The sequence below is a fragment of the Arvicanthis niloticus genome, chromosome 6 (genome assembly GCF_011762505.2).
Source record: "Arvicanthis niloticus isolate mArvNil1 chromosome 6, mArvNil1.pat.X, whole genome shotgun sequence".
Classification (NCBI taxonomy): Eukaryota; Metazoa; Chordata; class Mammalia; order Rodentia; family Muridae; genus Arvicanthis; species Arvicanthis niloticus.
Window position 1 is genome coordinate 107,311,833 of NC_047663.1, and position 17,288 is coordinate 107,329,120.

The following is a 17,288-nucleotide window of genomic DNA, read 5'->3' on the forward strand; positions in this document are numbered from 1 at the left end:
GGTAGATTTACATAGATGGGGGATTGAGAGGAACTTATTTCAAAGAATTGGCTCTTAAAGTATGTAATGGCTAATCTTTTCAGAGATTTATTTTATGTATATGGGTGTTCTGCCTGCATGTATGTATGTGAACCATGTATGTGCAGTGCCCATAGAGGTCAGATTCCCCATGGAACTAGAGTCACAGATAGCTACGAACCACTCTGTGGATGCTGGGAACCAAATCCAGATCCTATGCAAGAGCAAATCAGTTCTCTTAATTGTGGAGTCCTCTCTGGTCCTCAGTGACAGTTAATCTTGACTGTCAGTTTGGTTGGGGGTAGATATTTAGCAGACCAGGACAGTACTTCTCTGAGTATGTTTCCTAAGAGGATCAGGTCATGAGGGCCCTGACCTGATCAATGTTTTAATTCATCAGTGGGTTCAAAAATTGAAGATACTAATGGGAGATGTCCAGCTGTGGGGGATAGGGCCTCATTGGAGAAAATGTGTCAGTAAGAGGGCAAAGACATATCTATTTTTGAAAGATACATCTTGGCTCTAGGCTCCCCCATCCTCTGTGTTTTACCTAGCCTCTGTGAATTCACACAGCCCATCAACCTGGTTTAGCTATTGTTACTTAACAGATGACTGTGCTGAGGCTCAGAGCTGAGCAGGCCCAGGCCCAGAGCTTGGCCTCAGGGTTCCTTGCTAATCTCTGTCTCCCACCGACTTCTCTTTGTATCCAGATTGCTGGTTACTGTACCTTCACACTAGAAGCTCTCTCTGCTTAGGCTAGACTATGAGTGAAGGGGGCTGCTCCTGGGCTCTGGCCTTACCCTGTCCTGGGGTCTGTCTGTTAGTAGGCACCAGGAACAAAGATCACAGACCTGAGGAGTTTGGAGTCCCTCCTGAAGCACCTGGATGCAGCCTCCTTCAGTGGGCCCTGTGGGTCTCTAAGGGTCTAGGTTCAAATCCTGGCTCTGCCACTCTGCAGGACAGAAAGCCAGTTCCTGGGTTTCCTGGGATAGAGTTGTTGCTTCCCTCTGAAACTCACGAGTTGGGGCCTATACTATTCACTCCAATGTTCTTTCAGTTTTCTTCTCAGCTTTCACCAAACTCTGCTTCCAGTATTTAAAGGCCTTTCAGGTCCAAGGTATCAAACTTTGATACATTCTTGCTGCAGACAAGTTCCAAAAGACCTACAGGAGCACAGAGCTGAGCCTGGACCGTGCAGCTGCTGACACTCACTGCAGGACTGGATCTACTCTCTGTGGTTCAAGCCATGATGCCTCCTCTGAGTCCTGCCAGTTCTGAGCAGGTGATGGCCCTGGGGAGAGAGGACTGAGGATAGGAACTGGCTTCCAAGGTCATGTTTAGCACAGATATGGTGCCACTTATTTTTGAAGTTTTATTTTATTTTTATGTGTATGAGTATTTTGCCTGTATGTATGTTTGTGCACCACATGTGTCCACGGAGGCCAGAAGAGGACATCAGATCACTTGGAACTGGAGTTACAGATGGTTTTGAGCTGTCATGTGGATGCTGGAAATTAAAGCTGGCTCCCTAAGGAGCAGGCTCTTATCTTGGCCTCATATCTTGTTACTGGTCACCTTTTCTTTAGTTATCTGTCTTGTTTTCCTTTTCTGTTGTTGTGATAAAATATCAAGACAGAAGCAGATTGAGCAGAAAGCATTTGGGCTGCAGTTTGTGGTTGCAGTTTGCATGACAGGGAATTCATAACAAGCAGCTTGAAGCAACTGGTCCACACGGCATGTCAAGGAGCAGAGAGCAGAGGATGCTGGTGCTCAGATAACTCCCTTCTGTTCTCCAGGATCCTAGCCCAGAGAATGGTGCCACCCACGAAGAGTTGGTCTTTCCACCTCAATTAACCTACTCAAGATAAGTCCTCAGGTACACCCAGAGGGTCATCTCCTGGATGATTTTAGATCTCATCAAGTTGCAAATTGAAATGAACTGTCCCAATCCTGGACTAAAGCAACTTAAAGAAGGAAGAGGTAGTTTTGGCTTATAGTTCAAGGGGATACAGTACAGCCACAATGCAGAAGACATGGCAGTAGCACTCGGAGGCAGCTGAGCACATTAACCCTAGAGTCAGGAAGCAGAGAGAGACGAATGCTGCTACTCAACCTGCTTTGGACCTCAGGCCATGGGAGGATGATACCCAGACTCAGGGTAGGTCTTCCCTCCTCAGTTAGCATAATTTGGGAACTCCCCCAAAGTTTGCTTTCATGGTGATCCTAAATCTCATCAAGCTGACAATCAAGACTAAGCATCATGGTTCTGGAAAGACGGCTCAGTGGTTAAGAGCAGTTGCAGCTCTTCAGAGGACTTGGGTTCAGTTCCCAACACCTACATGGTGATATGACTCCCCATTTTGGCCTTCATGGACACCCACACACACGTGACACATACACATAAATAAAAACAAATCTTAAAAAAAAAAGTGAAGCAAAAAAAAGTTTAGGCATGCTTTCACCCCCCCACTCCCAAATAACTCCTCTTCGGTTCTCAGTGTACAGGCAACATTAAGTGCATCAAAAACTCCAGTCAAAAAAGCCAAAAGAATTCTTACCGTAGCCACAGGAGGTGAGGGTGTATTTGGTTGGAAGCAGGGTTCATAACCTTGTCTGTGAGGTTCTGCCCCTGTGCAGACTCTTGTGCAAGTCCCAGTGGAGTGGCTCCTCTCTCTTCCTGTGGCCTTTTTATTCTCCTGGTGGTTCTGTCCCACCTCAGGAGCAAGCAGGGGGCAAGGAGACTCCACTCAGGGTGGGGACTGAGGCCTGAGCATAGACAAGCAGCTCTTGGGTGACCTCCAGGACCAGGGCTGATCCTGGCTCCTGAGGAGGGTGTGAGTCCATGGGGCTCTTGTGTCATGCTCTTGGCTTCAGATTCCTCGGGTGAGGCACTTCTCACTCTGAGAACACTGTCACTGGACCAGGGTCCTGAGAAGTGCCTGAGGCAGTCATGAGGTTAATTGCACAAATTGGCTCCTCTATTCACATTGATCCAAACAAAACTTCAGTCTCCTGGACAGAGGGGTGTGGATTGGGGAAGGCAAGATACTGCTCCAGAGCCACCCTGCAGGACAAACAGCAGCTGAGAGGCTAGGGACAGCTGAGCTGGGAACATGCAGCTGCTGACACTCACTGCAGGACTGGGTCTGCTCTCTGTGGTTCAAGCCATGATGCCTCCTCTGAGTCCTGCCAGTTCTGAGCAGGTGATGGCCCTGGGGAGGGAGGGAGGACTGAGGATAGGAACTGGCTTCCAAGGTCAGACCTTGGACTGGGTGTGTCTCAGGCTTGTTGATGGAAGCCACAGGTGATGTTGAAGACATACCTGTCTTATGTGCTTGGTGGGGTCTTCTGAGGTGGGAGTGGGGCTTGAGCAGGTGTTCCAGGCCACAGTTACATCTGTCTTCTCACTGTGTGCACTGAGAGACTAAGAGGCTGCTGGAGGGCCGGGGGAGGCTTGCTAGGTGGACAGTAGTCAGTTGGTGCAGTCATGTTTATCTCAGGTCACCCCCTCAGCCATGTCCACCCTGCTCTGTCCTCCTGCTCACCTTTCTCAGTTCCCTCTGGATGGCTGTGCAGGGTCTGTGGTCAGGGCTCTTCCCAGGAAGTGTTTCTCCCAGTAGGGAGGCCTCTGTCCTGTCTGTTTGGCTCTACCCGCTGCTGTTGGTGAGAGACAGCCATGAACAGGACTGTTTCTGACACCCCAACATCTCGGACCTTGCACTGAGACACAACTGCATTCTCCTCCTGCTTCATAATCTGCCCTCTTCCTGATTCCCCTCTCCCTGCAACCCTGTGTCCTGTGTCCTCCAACTCCAGATCTTAGGGAAGTGGTACATAAGGCGCTGGGCAGGAGACATGCCTATTCCCGAGTGGAGATGGAAAGACCCGCTGCCTCCCTTCACCTTTGAAAGGAACAGTCTTGATGAGTTGGAGTTCAGGATGAACCTGACGTGAGTGGTCTCTGCGGAGGTGATCCCTGTCTGCTGCTGCTAACCCATTCTAACTGTGGCTAAGGACACACTGCCTCACCTCAGCCAGTCATTGAGGGAATGTGGCATCCTCTATGTTGTCTGGGCAACACACCAGGTGACCTCTTCATGAGGTCAGGGATCTCATTTGTTGTGTTGTGTGCCAGTGCTGAACACACTGACACACCAGAAGAGGGCACTGGATCCCATTACAGATGGTTGTGAGCCAGAACGTGGTTGCTAGGAATTGAACTCAGGACCTCTGGAAGAGCAGTCAGTGCTCTTAACTGCTGAGCCACCTCTCCAGTCCCGGGTGAGAGGGTTTCTAGCACAGGATTGCTTGCTCCTGGAGAGGCCAGCATGGGCCCCAGAAACAGGAGTAAGGAAGGACTGTGTGCCTGGGCAGAGCCATACTTGGACCCTGTGTTCTAGGAAACCCATTGGCTGTATTCAGTACAAGCTGCCTCTGTATGAGGGTGAGGACCCTGGTACTTTCTTCACATGTAAGTAGCTGGATTCCAAGCCTTGTTTCAGTAAAGGCCCATCACATGGATTCTCACATAGCTGTGTTGTCTTCAGGGTGGAGGCATATCATCTACATCCATTTCCTGCCTGAGAAGAGGTTTGCCGTTGCCTACTTCAGGGGCAAAATGAACTATGAGTACTACCAGATGATGATGCTTATGGGTAGGTTCCACTCTTTCTGTCTTTGAGCATGGACTCCTGGGGATAGTCATGGACCAGGCCCATATTTTTCTGTCTAGTTTGCTTCTTTCTACTACCTGGGAGCCATCCTGCACTTCCTGAGGTCACCGGCAGGGGGAGGTTTAAGCCCTTGGCCTTTTTTATTTTCAGTCCTCACATGACCAATCCTAGTTTCAGAAGTTCCCATATACTCCTGACCCAGCCAGCCCCTGGCTACTCCTTCTCTCATTAGTCAGCCTTTGTATGGTCCTGCTCTGTACAGCTTCCAATTGTGGCCCATTTATCACTGGGAACATTGGGCAGCACGAGTAGTCGTCCTGGTAGGAGGGGTTGCAGCATTTAGAGGATGGATGGAGACAGGAAGATGACCCAGCATTCTGCTGGGCAAAGGATGCCTCCCAAGGCAAGTCCTGTTTTCCAAGGTCAGCAGTGCCAGGTGGACACTTCCCGTAGAGGCCTCTCCCTGTCACCTTTGTTAGCACACTGAGGACAATGTGTCCTTCCTACAGCCGTCACACACTTCTTGTCTCTGTCAGCATTCAGCAGCTCTGCACCCATGATCCTTTCTAAATTGGGTGTCACTGAGTGGCCTCCTCTTCCAACCTGCAGTCTCTGCCTACCGACTCTTTTCTTCCCATGCCGGCCACAATTGCAGTCATCAGTTGTAGACTCTGGGGATGAAAAGCCCCCAAAGTGGCTTTTGCAGGGTCTCAGGCTATTGCAGGGTTCAAAACTTCCTGCCACTTCACTCATAAACAAGGACTTAGAGATCCTGGGATTGTCCTTAACTCTCTTTGGTATCCTCAGGTCACTGCTTACTCCTCTATTAGACAGAGTTCCCATGTCCTTCCTCTTTCTGGCCATCATGATATCATCGGAGGCACAGGCCTCCACAGTGAGAAGGGCTTTTGGCAAGGTTGTGATGTGAAAGGGCCTTGTGTTAGATTTTGAAGTGATGTGGTGTCTCCTGTCGGGAATGACTCTGGGTGAAGCATTTAAAATACAGTGTCCCTAACAGGGACCCCCCCACATTGCAGGATAAGCCTTTCTTCCATGGGGATGAGGGTGGGTGGGTGAGCTTCTTTGGCCCAGACTGGAAGATGGGGTTCCACTAGGAGAGGCTGGTTCCCAGTGTTGAGAAAGAACAAACTGATGGCTAGACCCTTTGTCTTCTCACCTGGTACCCCTTCAGTGGTGGAGTTCAGGACTTCTGTTGTTGAGGGGCTGGGACAGGGTGGGGCAGGGCATCCCTGAACCCAGGAGGAGTGTCTGTGCAGAGCTTCCACATGTGTCTCCTGCTCACCAGGACTGGGAGGGTGGCTGACCTGTCCTAGGGACTCTCAGAAGGGAGGCATCTTGGGGTTTTGAGTCCCACAGCATAGTCATTGATGCCTGGTGTTCCAAGTAAGCCTGAGAGCTTCCTCCTGGCTGCCCTCAGGTCCGGGCTGGGGAGATGCTGCACCTGGGCACTGGTAGGTCAGCAGCTCCAGTCAATGCCTGGGGCCCTTGGGAGGAGCTGCCTGTTTCCAGAGTGGAGTGTGGCTTCCTCTCTTCTCCTTGTGGACTTGGAGGCCCTGGCCTCCTACACTGAGCTTCACCCCATCTGCCCTGCAGGCCGCACCCTGAGCCCTAACCCAGATGCTGGGAGGATCTTCAAGGAGTTTGTGATGGGTAAAATGCCCCAAACTGGAAGGGTCATTATCCCTCCCCATGCTGGTAGGAGAGAATTTCCTCCTTTCCCTCTTTCTCCTCTCTCCTCACCTAGGCTTGTGCTCTGGATATTTCTCCTATACAAGAGCGACCACATGAACAGCATCATATTTCATAGCTCATCTAGGTTTGCTCTGCTTTTTGTCCCTCTACAGAAGCCTGTGAGTTGGTCCAAGATTCCTAGTGCAACCAGCGAGTGCTGCAGAGTCCATGCAAGAAGCGGGAGCTGGGCCCCAGACGGACCTCTGCACCTGCGTGCAGAACTCTCAGTGTCAAAGAGCACACCTACTTCTCTCCTAGAAGTCTGCATTCAATAAATTTGGTGGCTACCCCCAATCATGTGTGTCTCATAGGGTTCAGTGGGCCCCAATTTTTGTGTTAATTAGGTGTGGGCAGATACTCAGATATGGCTATGATCATCAGGAAGGAAAGATGTTTGTTTACATTCACAATTCCCCAAACTAGTGTCATGCCAGAGCACATAGGGCCACAGGGCACAGCAATGGGCAAGCTGAGCAGATGTAGAGAGGGATGGGGGTTGGGGGCAGAGCCTACATGGTGGTTAGTGGAGGTGGAAAGCTGAGCGGGGTACAGGCAGGCAGAGTAGGTTGGCTAGTGTAGGTCTCTGCAGAGATTGGGCTCTCAAGATGTTCCTAGTGTCCTGGGGAACCGGCGAAGAAAGGTGGCTTAGATGTGAAGTGATGCAACAGGTTGGATGTGGCTTCTGTGCACACAGAAGGTAAGGCTTGCAGCTGAGGAATTTACTAGCCATAGAGACTCAGTCTCTGTGAGTGGTGTTCTCCATTGTCAGAGACACAGAGGCAAGAACTCCAAAAAATTCAGAAAATATAAAACAGGAACACGAACATGACTGAGTCCTGGTTAAACAAAATGGGAAACTGGTTAACATCTCCATAGAAATTCCCACAGACATGCCCAATATTTCCACACATTGTAGCCTTTCTTTTGGGCACAGCTAGTTACATTCAGAGGACACTTAGCTCCCCCTGACACTATCTGCCCAAATCCGGTGAAAGCAGGGGTGTGACTGAAGGACTCCAGATCTGTTTCATTTGACCTGAGAATGAGGTTTGTGTGGGGGCAGGCTCTAGTACAGTTGGAGCCATTTAAGTAGCAGCCATAGTGGACTTGCTAAGTAGTGGAAGGAGTCCCTCAGAGGATTAGGACAGACCTCGTGTGAGCCTGTCCTTCCCACTGTATTGTGCTCTCCAGCTCTCCCTCGCAAAGGGCGGGTGGCACTGTGAGGCAGGATGTTCCTGAGCCCAGGGATGGTCTGAGTAGGGAATTGTGCATCTTTCCTTACCTTGACACAGGGATGGGAGCCCTATCATCTAGGCCTGAACCCTGCTGGAGGGCTGTAGGGACTCTGTGTGGACAGTAGATGGTGGTAGAGGGCTGTAGGGACTCTGTGTGGACAGTAGATGGTGGTAGAGGGCTGTAGGGACTCTGTGTGGACAGTAGATGGTGGTAGAGGGCTGTAGGGACTCTGTGTGGACAGTAGGTGGTGCTGGAGGGCTGTAGGGACCCTGCTTCCTGGAAACTCAAGGCTTTCCTGCTTTTAGTCATGCAGAACCTGGAGGGCAAGTGGGATGTCCATCCTCCCTTCACCCTTGTGTAGAGTTAGCTCCAGTTCAGTTATTTCTACCTTCTCCCTTGTGTTCAAAGATGCTTTGAGCCAGCTTAGATTCAACCACAAATGACGATAAAACATCAGACCCTTGTAAGTGCCCACTAGTCCAGATACCTCCCGTCACCTTCAAAGTGGTAAGCTACTGCAACACAACCAAATGATATGTGTAGAGTAGAATATCTAACTTTGCCTGCGAAGTCATGCATCTGGACTTTGATGTAATCTTTGGTTTGTTATTGGTTCCTGATTGGGATGTGGAGAGGAGTCACAAATAGCAGCATGTCTCGCAGCTGCTCTAGATGTCATCCAGGTTGACAATGGAGATGAACCATGGCACCACATCTAGGACTTCTGATAGTTGTTCCTTATACTACGTTCACATTACGAACATGGTTCATAACCTTGTCTGTGAGGTTCTGCCCCTGTGCAGACTCTTGTGCAAGTCCCAGTGGAGTGGCTCCTCTCTCTTCCTGTGGCCTTTTTATTCTCCTGGTGGTTCTGTCCCACCTCAGGAGCAAGCAGGAGGCAAGGAGACTCCACTCAGGGTGGGGACTGAGGCCTGAGCATAGACAAGCAGCTCTTGGGTGACCCCCAGGACCAGGGCTGATCCTGGCTCCTGAGGAGGGTGTGAGTCCATGGGGCTCTTGTGTCATGCTCTTGGCTTCAGATTCCTCGGGTGAGGCACTTCTCACTCTGAGAACACTGTCACTGGACCAGGGTCCTGAGAAGTGCCTGAGGTAGTCATGAGGTTAATTGCACAAATTGGCTCCTCTATTCACATTGATCCAAACAAAACTTCAGTCTCCTGGACAGAGGGGTGTGGATTGGGGAAGGCAAGATACTGCTCCAGAGCCACCCTGCAGGACAAACAGCAGCTGAGAGGCTAGGGACAGCTGAGCTGGGACCATGCAGCTGCTGACACTCACTGCAGGACTGGGTCTGCTCTCTGTGGTTCAAGCCATGATGCCTCCTCTGAGTCCTGCCAGTTCTGAGCAGGTGATGGCCCTGGGGAGGGAGGGAGGACTGAGGATAGGAACTGGCTTCCAAGGTCAGACCTTGGACTGGGTGTGTCTCAGGCTTGTTGATGGAAGCCACAGGTGATGTTGAAGAGATACCTGTCTTATGTGCTTGGTGGGGTCTTCTGAGGTGGGAGTGGGGCTTGAGCAGGTGTTCCAGGCCACAGTTACATCTGTCTTCTCACTGTGTGCACTGAGAGACTAAGAGGCTGCTGGAGGGCCAGGGAGGCTTGCTAGGTGGACAGTAGTCAGTTGGTGCAGTCATGTTTATCTCAGGTCACCTCCTCAGCCATGTCCACCCTGCTCTGCCCTCCTGCTCACCTTTCTCAGCTCCCTCTGGATGGCTGTGCAGGGTCTGTGGTCAGGGTTCTTCCCAGGAAGTGTTTCTCCCAGTAGGGAGGCCTCTGTCCTGTCTGTTTGGCTATACCCGCTGCTGTTGGTGAGAGACAGTCATGACCAGGACTATTTCTGACATCCCAACATCTCGGACCTTGCACTGAGACACAACTGCATTCTCCTCCTGCTTCATAATCTGCCCTCTTCCTGATTCCCCTCTCCCTGCAACCCTGTGTCCTGTGTCCTCCAACTCCAGATCTTAGGGAAGTGGTACATAAGGCGCTGGGCAGGAGACATGCCTATTCCCGAGTGGAGATGGAAAGACCCGCTGCCTCCCTTCACCTTTGAAAGGAACAGTCTTGATGAGTTGGAGTTCAGGATGAACCTGACGTGAGTGGTCTCTGCGGAGGTGATCCCTGTCTGCTGCTGCTAACCCATTCTAACTGTGGCTAAGGACACACTGCCTCACCTCAGCCAGTCATTGAGGGAAAGTGGCATCCTCTATGTTGTCTGGGCAACACACCAGGTGACCTCTCCATGAGGTCAGGGATCTCATTTGCTGTGTTCTGTGCCAGTGCTGAACACACTGACACACCAGAAGAGGGCACTGGATCCCATTACAGATGGTTGTGAGCCAGAACGTGGTTGCTAGGAATTGAACTCAGGACCTCTGGAAGAGCAGTCAGTGCTCTTAACTGCTGAGCCACCTCTCCAGTCCCGGGTGAGAGGGTTTCTAGCACAGGATTGCTTGCTCCTGGAGAGGCCAGCATGGGCCCCAGAAACAGGAGTAAGGAAGGACTGTGTGCCTGGGCAGAGCCATACTTGGACCCTGTGTTCTAGGAAACCCATTGGCTGTATTCAGTACAAGCTGCCTCTGTATGAGGGTGAGGACCCTGGTACTTTCTTCACATGTAAGTAGCTGGATTCCAAGCCTTGTTTCAGTAAAGGCCCATCACATGGATTCTCACATAGCTGTGTTGTTTTCAGGGTGGAGGCATATCATCTACATCCATTTCTTGCCAGAGAAGAGGTTTGCCGTTGCCTACTTCAGGGGCAAAATGAACTATGAGTACTACCAGATGATGATGCTTATGGGTAAGTTCTAGCCCTGTTTGTGTTTTCTCATGAATTCTTGGGCACAGGCGTGGACCTGGCCCATGTGTTCTCATCAGGTCTGCTTTGTTTTCCCCAGCTCACAGAGCCCCCTCTGTATGTCCTGGCTTGGCGGGTTGGGCTTTAAGCATCTGGTCCTCTCTTGCTCTCCTTTCATATTATTAATTATTGTGTCTGAATCTGGAGTGCACCTTGATCTGTCCAGCATTTCAATGTTTCCTGCACTCCTGACCTAGTCAGTCTTTGCCATAGTCTTGCCTAGATCTAGTTGGGACTTATTTGGCCCCAGGGACATTTTTGACATCGGAGCCACGTGGGATGTGTTATGTGCTATGTGGCATTGTTATGGTGGTAAGGGTGGAGTATGGCATCCAGAGTGTGGATCTTGGCACGTTGTCCAATACCCTGCTTGGCACAGGATACTCCCAGGGAAAGAACACTTTTCTAATGTCAGCAGTGAGAATCTGAGAGAGCCACATGTCCATTCTGAGCCCCAAAGCTCTCGCTACTTTTAGCCTCTACCAGTGTTCTTCAGTGGTGTACCCTAGATCCTTTCTGATGTGTAGCCTCACAGGGCTGCCTCCTTGGCTCTTGTTAACATTCTTTGCTCATCTCCACGTGTCACTTTTTTAAAATCACCATTGGCTTTAACCTCATGGAGGTTTTGGGCCCACATGTCCCAACAATGACCTGGGTCTTTTCATGGACCAGCGAGCTACAGGACAAAAACACCTGTCCACTGGCCTTGCCTTCAGATTATGAAAAAGTCTGTGGGTTGGATTTGGAAAGTGGAGCACATAACTCTGGTCAGGAGGGATTCAGGGTGCAGCCTTTTGAGTCCCAGTATTGTTGGGGAGAGGCCTGGGCCAAGGATCTGCCAGGGGGACCCCTGGGGAGCTGAGAACATCATTCTGCACGATGAGCCTTTCTTGGATGGGGGATGGGCCTTTAGGGCTCATAAGATGATGTTCTACTAGGAGGAGCTGGGCCCTGATTTTTGGAAAGGAGTCATGGATGACTAGACTCTGTCTTCTCAACTGATGCTTCTCAGTCATGGAGTTCAGGGCTTCTGTCGTGGAGGGGCTGGGACAGGGTGGGGCAGGGCATCCCTGAACCCAGGAGGAGTGTCTGTGCAGAGCTTTCCAGATGTGTCTCCTGCTCACCAGGACTGGGAGGGTGGCTGACCTGTCCTAGGGACTCTCAGAAGGGAGGCATCTTGGGGTTTTGAGTCCCACAGGATAGTCATTGATGCCTGGTGTTTCAAGTAAGCCTGAGAGCTTCCTCCTGGCTGCCCTCAGGTCTGGGCTGGGGAGATGCTGCACCTGGGCACTGGTAGGTCAGCAGCTCCAGTCAATGCCTGGGGCCCTTGGGAGGAGCCGCCTGTTTCCAGAGTGGAGTGTGGCTCCCCTCTTCTCCTTGTGGACTTGGAAGCCCTGGCCTCCTACGCTGAGCTTCACCCTATCTGTTCTGTAGCACGCACCCTGAAAACCAACCTAGATTCTCTGAGAGTCTTCAAGATGTTTATGATGAGTAAAATGGGGAAAAATGCCAAGACGAAGAAGCCTCCCCATGCTGGTAATGAGAAAGGGTTTTCCCTTATTTCTTTCCTGGTGCTCAGTTTATCAGAGTGACTGCACAATGCCTTTCTAACTGCTAATCTCCTTCTTGGTCTGCAGAAGCCTGTGAGTTGCCCAGCGATTCCTAGCACAGGAAGAGCATCTCAGAGACTGTAGCAGCAGGAGTGGGGCTACTCCAGGCACTTTCCATCTTGGCCAGAACACTTAGTGCCGAGAAAGGAAATGGTGGCGCCAAGGGCCCACACCTCTTCCCAACAGGTCTCTGCCTTAAATAAATTTGGTTAGTGTCCCCAGGCCACGTGTGTCACATAATACCTTATGGGCCTAGGTTTTAATCTTTTAACTTTAAAATTTAGTTATTCATTTGCATGCATTTGCATGTATGTGGATCCATGTGTAATTTGTGTGTGTGCACATGTAGAGGCCAGAGGTCAATACCAGGTGTTGTTTTATTAGGTTCTGTCCACTTTATAAATGACTTATTTATTTTTGTGTTATGTGTCTGCGTGAATGCATGGTACATGTATATGGGTGCTCACAGAGGCCAGAAGAGAGCATCATGTTCCTGGAGCTGGAATTCTAGGTGGCTGTGAGCTGTCTGATATGTGCACTGGGGACCAAACTGCGGTTATCTGGAAGAACAGAGCTGAGCCAAGCTATCCACACCCACTTTATTTTCTGAGACATGGTCTCTCACTGGCCTGGAGCCCACACATTCGACTTAGCTTTCTGGATAGCGAGCCTCAGGGATCCTCTATCTCTGCCACTCCTAGGAGTGCCTGCTACTGTACCTGGCTGTTTATGTGGGCTCTGGGGATGGAGTTCAGGTCCCCATGCTTGTAAGTAAGCACTTCACTGACTGGGACATTTCCTCATCTCTTAGGTTTCCTTTTCTAAAGTGTAGACCAACACTCAAGTGTGAACATGACAGTCCGGAGGAAGGACTTTTGTTGACTTTCTCAAATTCTCACATAGGTGTTATGCCACGTCACACAAAGTCACACGGCCCAGCAGTGGGCAGCCTGGGAAGCAGAACAGAGAGATGGGGTTGGAGCCTACACGGTGGCTAGTGAGGGACACAAAGGGTAGTCAGGGGCACAGGGAGGAGGCGGAGTGGCTAGTGTGGGTCATTGCAGATCTTGGGCTTTGAGATATCCCTAGTGGACTGATGGATGGTGGCCCAGATGTGAGGCCACTGAGGAGGGTGGGTGTGGGCTCTGTGCACACAGAAGGCAGGATTTTCAGATGAGGCAGTTGTCTGGGAATTAGTGAACTTTGGAGGACATGGCCATCTGGGGAGAGGTTACCAAAAAGAGCAGAACTACCAAAATGTAAAACAATAAGTAAACACAAACCCATATAAATATATACAGAACTCTAAAAGAAGAGAAAACAGGAAAACGTAAGCCAAAATCAAGCAGGCAAACAAAGAAGCAAACAACAAAACAAAACAAGTCCAAAACAAAACAAAACAAAATAAAAAAATTGTAAGGCAATCTGTGGCTAAAGCAGATTCTAGGGGAAGAGAGATGGAACCCATTTTCCCAGAGATGTTCCCAATGGTAACTTGTGGGGAGCCGACAGAAGGCAGCTATCATCCTTGCAGCCATCTTGAGCCATATACCCTGAGAAGAGACTTGATTACAATAGCTTACAACAGCTGAGCACACTCTGATAACATCTTGTTTTAGACAGCCAGGATTTTTCCTTGGGTGTGTGAGACTTAAAGGTGTGATTTAGAGCCCGAGACTTAAGGGGGTGACTTAAGGTGTGATTTAAAGGTGTGACTTAGAGGCATGGCTTAGAAGTGAGACATATAAAAGGCGAGAGGCAGACAGAAGAATCATTATTAGGTATTAGGCACTTGGCACTTGGAGGAAGAACTTGGAAGTAGTAGTAGGCACTTGAGACTTGAGACAGGCAACTAGGAATTAGACACTTGTACTTGAGTCTAGGAACTTGAAAGAAGAACTTGGAACTAGGGACTAAGAACTCAAGACTTGGGACTTGGACTAAGAAGAGAGACTGAAGAATAAACAGGATTGAATCACACCCTGTCTGGTCTCCATTCCTCACATCCGTCCTCACTCTCTTTCTTGCTAAACCCCGACCTCAGATGGGAGCAGCTTGGGGCAGTGTGGGCTCTAACAATTTAGCCCCCAAGGCTTTTGGCAGTGCGGGTTCCAACACTGATAGAGCGGTCCCTGACATTTTGACCCCCAAACTTGGTCTAGAGTGGTTCTTGACATTTTTGGTGCCTAACATGGGGCAGCTTGGGCGGTAATAGTATCTAATTGTTCTATGTGCTGAAGTCTTTTCTGTGAGCACAGCCATTTGCGTCAGAGTGTACTCAGCTCCTTCTGACAACCTCAGAGGATTGTTTTTATCCTTTTTTTTTTTTAAAGATTTATTTATTTATTATATATGAGTACACTGTAGCTGTCTTCAGACACACCAGAAGAGGGCATTAGATCTCATTACAGATGGTTGTGAGCCACCATGTGGTTGCTGGGATTTGAACTCAGGACCTCTGGAAGTGCAGTCAGTACTCTTAACCACTGAGCCATCTCTCCAGCCCCGTTTTTATCCTTTTGTCTCCTTTCCTTTCCTTAATTTCTCTTAACAGTTATGACATAAAAACAAGATCAGGCCATAGGCCAGACTGTTTACAGACTAGGAGTTCCCTGTAATTAAACCAGCTAAAACTTGTGGGGCTTGGAGTGGCCATACACATGATCTCTATGTAGCTCAGGAAGACACTGAAGTTTTGATCCTCTTGCTTCTACATTCTGAGAACTGAGATTTCAGCCATGTGCCACCACACCTGGCCTGTAACGTCTACTTTGATCTATTCAAAATCAAAGAATAAACAAATTCAAGGGTGTAAATTGGTATGTAAAAAAATTGAATAATTTGTCCTCACTAAGGCCCCAGTATCAATGCAGATGTCACTCTGTCTGTCAGCCGGACCATAGCACATTTGTTTAGCAGGCTTCAACATTGCTTCCCCTGGAGGCCACACAGACAGGCTGTGACTCTTATCCTCTTACTAGCCTTGCTGTAAGAGAACACTTCTGACTTGTGGATTCTGAGGATGGTTTAGTTTGAAGACACTCGAAGGTTGTTTTTGCAAGGGCCTGCAGATGTCTGATGGAAACTAACAGAGGATTAAAAAAACTTTGTATTGGGTTTTTCACATCTGCTGCCTTAACCTTTGGGTCATATTTTCATAGACTCGTTGCTCTGTTGCAATGTTTTGGGGTTGAGGTGATTGGTTCATGGACACACAGCATGAGCGCCTGAATTTGGATTCCCCAAACCCACTTACAGCCTGAACATGGTGATGTGCATCTGGCATGGACTGCACGGTGACCACTGCTGCTTGACAAATTCCAGCACATCGACATCACAGACCTGGATCCTCCAGTTTCCTTTCACTTTCATCTGTGACGATTCTCATGATGTGTTATGGGAGTTTCCTTGTGCTTTTTCCCTTTGGGAGGTTTTGTATGGGCTTTGGTAGAGGATCTGAATGTGTACAATGGAAGTCTCTCTTATCAAAGTAATTCTTTGGAAAAAGTCTCCACCAACGTGGAATCATACAGTGTGATAACTCTGCCTATTCCTATACAAGAATCCCCTTAGTGTCCCCTGTTGGCACCAAGCGTAGAGAAGTTAAAGATTTACTAACTGAAAGATGGTGCCAGAAACTCTTTGAGTGTACCCGGTCCCAAGGATGAAAGCACACTTGAGAGAAACAATGGGCCCAGACCCAGAGTCTGAGGTGGAAGTTGAGGGCAAACATTCAGTTGGTAAGTTTTAAGTAGCACCACGGTTGATTGCCTGGGTATGTGATTTAGGAGATGAATGGCAAGATCTGGTATGTCCTATGATAAGCAGATTCTGTTAAGAAGTTAGACTGGCTCAGTCCCTTTCTGCCATATATAGGAGCAGGCATTAGGGTGATAAGTATAACGGAAAAAGAGTAAGCGATCAGGACCTTCCCTTTGGGGAACGTACAAGGAGAACAGGCCCATACTGTCAGACTAAGGCACAAAGGAACACAATTAGGAAACAGCTCGATGCTTATTGTATTACATGGTACGAATGCTGGCTGCATTGTGCCCTTTGAGGAATGAAAATTGTTCTTAAGGGTTTGTTTCTCAGGACTCAGTGTCTGGTACCCCCTGATCACCAAGGCTGAAAGAGTACAGGAGGAAATGTACAGGGGCGCCTGTGGGGTTGCAGAAACTTAGAAAACAATAGGGACTTAGATGCTCTCTGAACTTACTGTTTTTGCGTCAAAGAAAAATGCTATAATAAAGTTGATTATTTCTTTCATTCTGGATGTTGAGAAATAGGGTTAAAATAGATTAAAACAATCTGTGAAAAGATCATGTATTTCTTGGAATCATTAAGTCTGCTTTTAATATTACCTGTGGCTAAGCTATTATGCAATTATAGAGTTTTTTTTTTTTTTTTTTTTTTCCAGTAAACACACTCATCCCGTTTCACTCTCAGAGCACTGTCAGTCTCTGTTCCTGGTTGTCCACACTTCCTCTTTGGGACCTGAACTCTGCTGAAGCTGAACCCAGCATGCTTCTATTGTTCTTTTATCTGGCTGAAAGAGGTTGGTAAGAGCCCACTGGACAGCTCGTTTAATAAAATGGGTATAATAGGTACAGTGGAAGAACTTGTCCCCCAAACCAAGGTAGTGAGTGATTGAGGAAGGTGCCTGACATGTGATCACACACACACACACACACACACACACACACACACACACACACACACACATTACTAACACCACCACCACCACCACTACCACCACCACTATCATCCCCCGCCCCCCACCTGCATCCTCCTTTTCTGGGTCATCAAGTCTCTACAGGATTGGGCTCATTCTCTCCCACTGAGGCCAGATAAGCCATATGTATGTGCTGGGAGCCTCGGACCAACCCAGGAATGCTCTTTAGTTGGTAGCTTAGCCTCTGGGAGCTCCCAGGGGTCCAGGTTAGTTGACACTGTTGGTCTTCCAATGGGGTTGCGATCCCTGTCTGTTCCTTCTGAACTGTAATGTGACTGAAATTGTGCTTTACTACAGTGAGGAGAAGCTGCAAAGACCCAGGGAATGATGGGAAGGGCATTGCGCATGATTGTTAGACTCAGGTGACCTAACTGTCTTTAGTCAGTC

At 49.1% G+C, this 17,288-nt stretch overlaps 2 protein-coding genes across 4 annotated transcripts; both read left to right on the plus strand.

Moving 5' to 3' along the window:
• The first annotated feature begins 3,009 nt into the window (after positions 1-3,009).
• Positions 3,010-6,737, plus strand: LOC143442553 (major allergen Can f 1-like). Of its 3 annotated transcripts, none has more exons than XM_076935254.1 (6): positions 3,010-3,221; positions 3,835-3,968; positions 4,419-4,489; positions 4,566-4,673; positions 6,306-6,407; positions 6,557-6,737. In XM_076935254.1, the coding sequence occupies exons 1-6, from the start codon at positions 3,132-3,134 to the stop codon at positions 6,583-6,585; spliced, it is 534 nt and encodes a 177-aa protein (XP_076791369.1). In that variant the 5' UTR covers positions 3,010-3,131; the 3' UTR covers positions 6,586-6,737. The 3 variants fall into 3 exon arrangements, with proteins under 3 accessions (XP_076791369.1, XP_076791370.1, XP_076791371.1); XM_076935255.1 differs by having other exon boundaries at positions 3,013-3,221; positions 6,306-6,362; XM_076935256.1 differs by lacking the exon at positions 6,306-6,407 and having other exon boundaries at positions 3,013-3,221.
• Positions 6,738-8,832: 2,095 nt separating this feature from the next.
• LOC143442554 (major allergen Can f 1-like) lies at positions 8,833-12,390 on the plus strand. The gene is made up of 6 exons (XM_076935257.1): positions 8,833-9,048; positions 9,661-9,794; positions 10,245-10,315; positions 10,392-10,499; positions 11,991-12,092; positions 12,194-12,390. The coding sequence occupies exons 1-6, from the start codon at positions 8,959-8,961 to the stop codon at positions 12,220-12,222; spliced, it is 534 nt and encodes a 177-aa protein (XP_076791372.1). The 5' UTR covers positions 8,833-8,958; the 3' UTR covers positions 12,223-12,390.
• Positions 12,391-17,288: the final 4,898 nt, after the last annotated feature.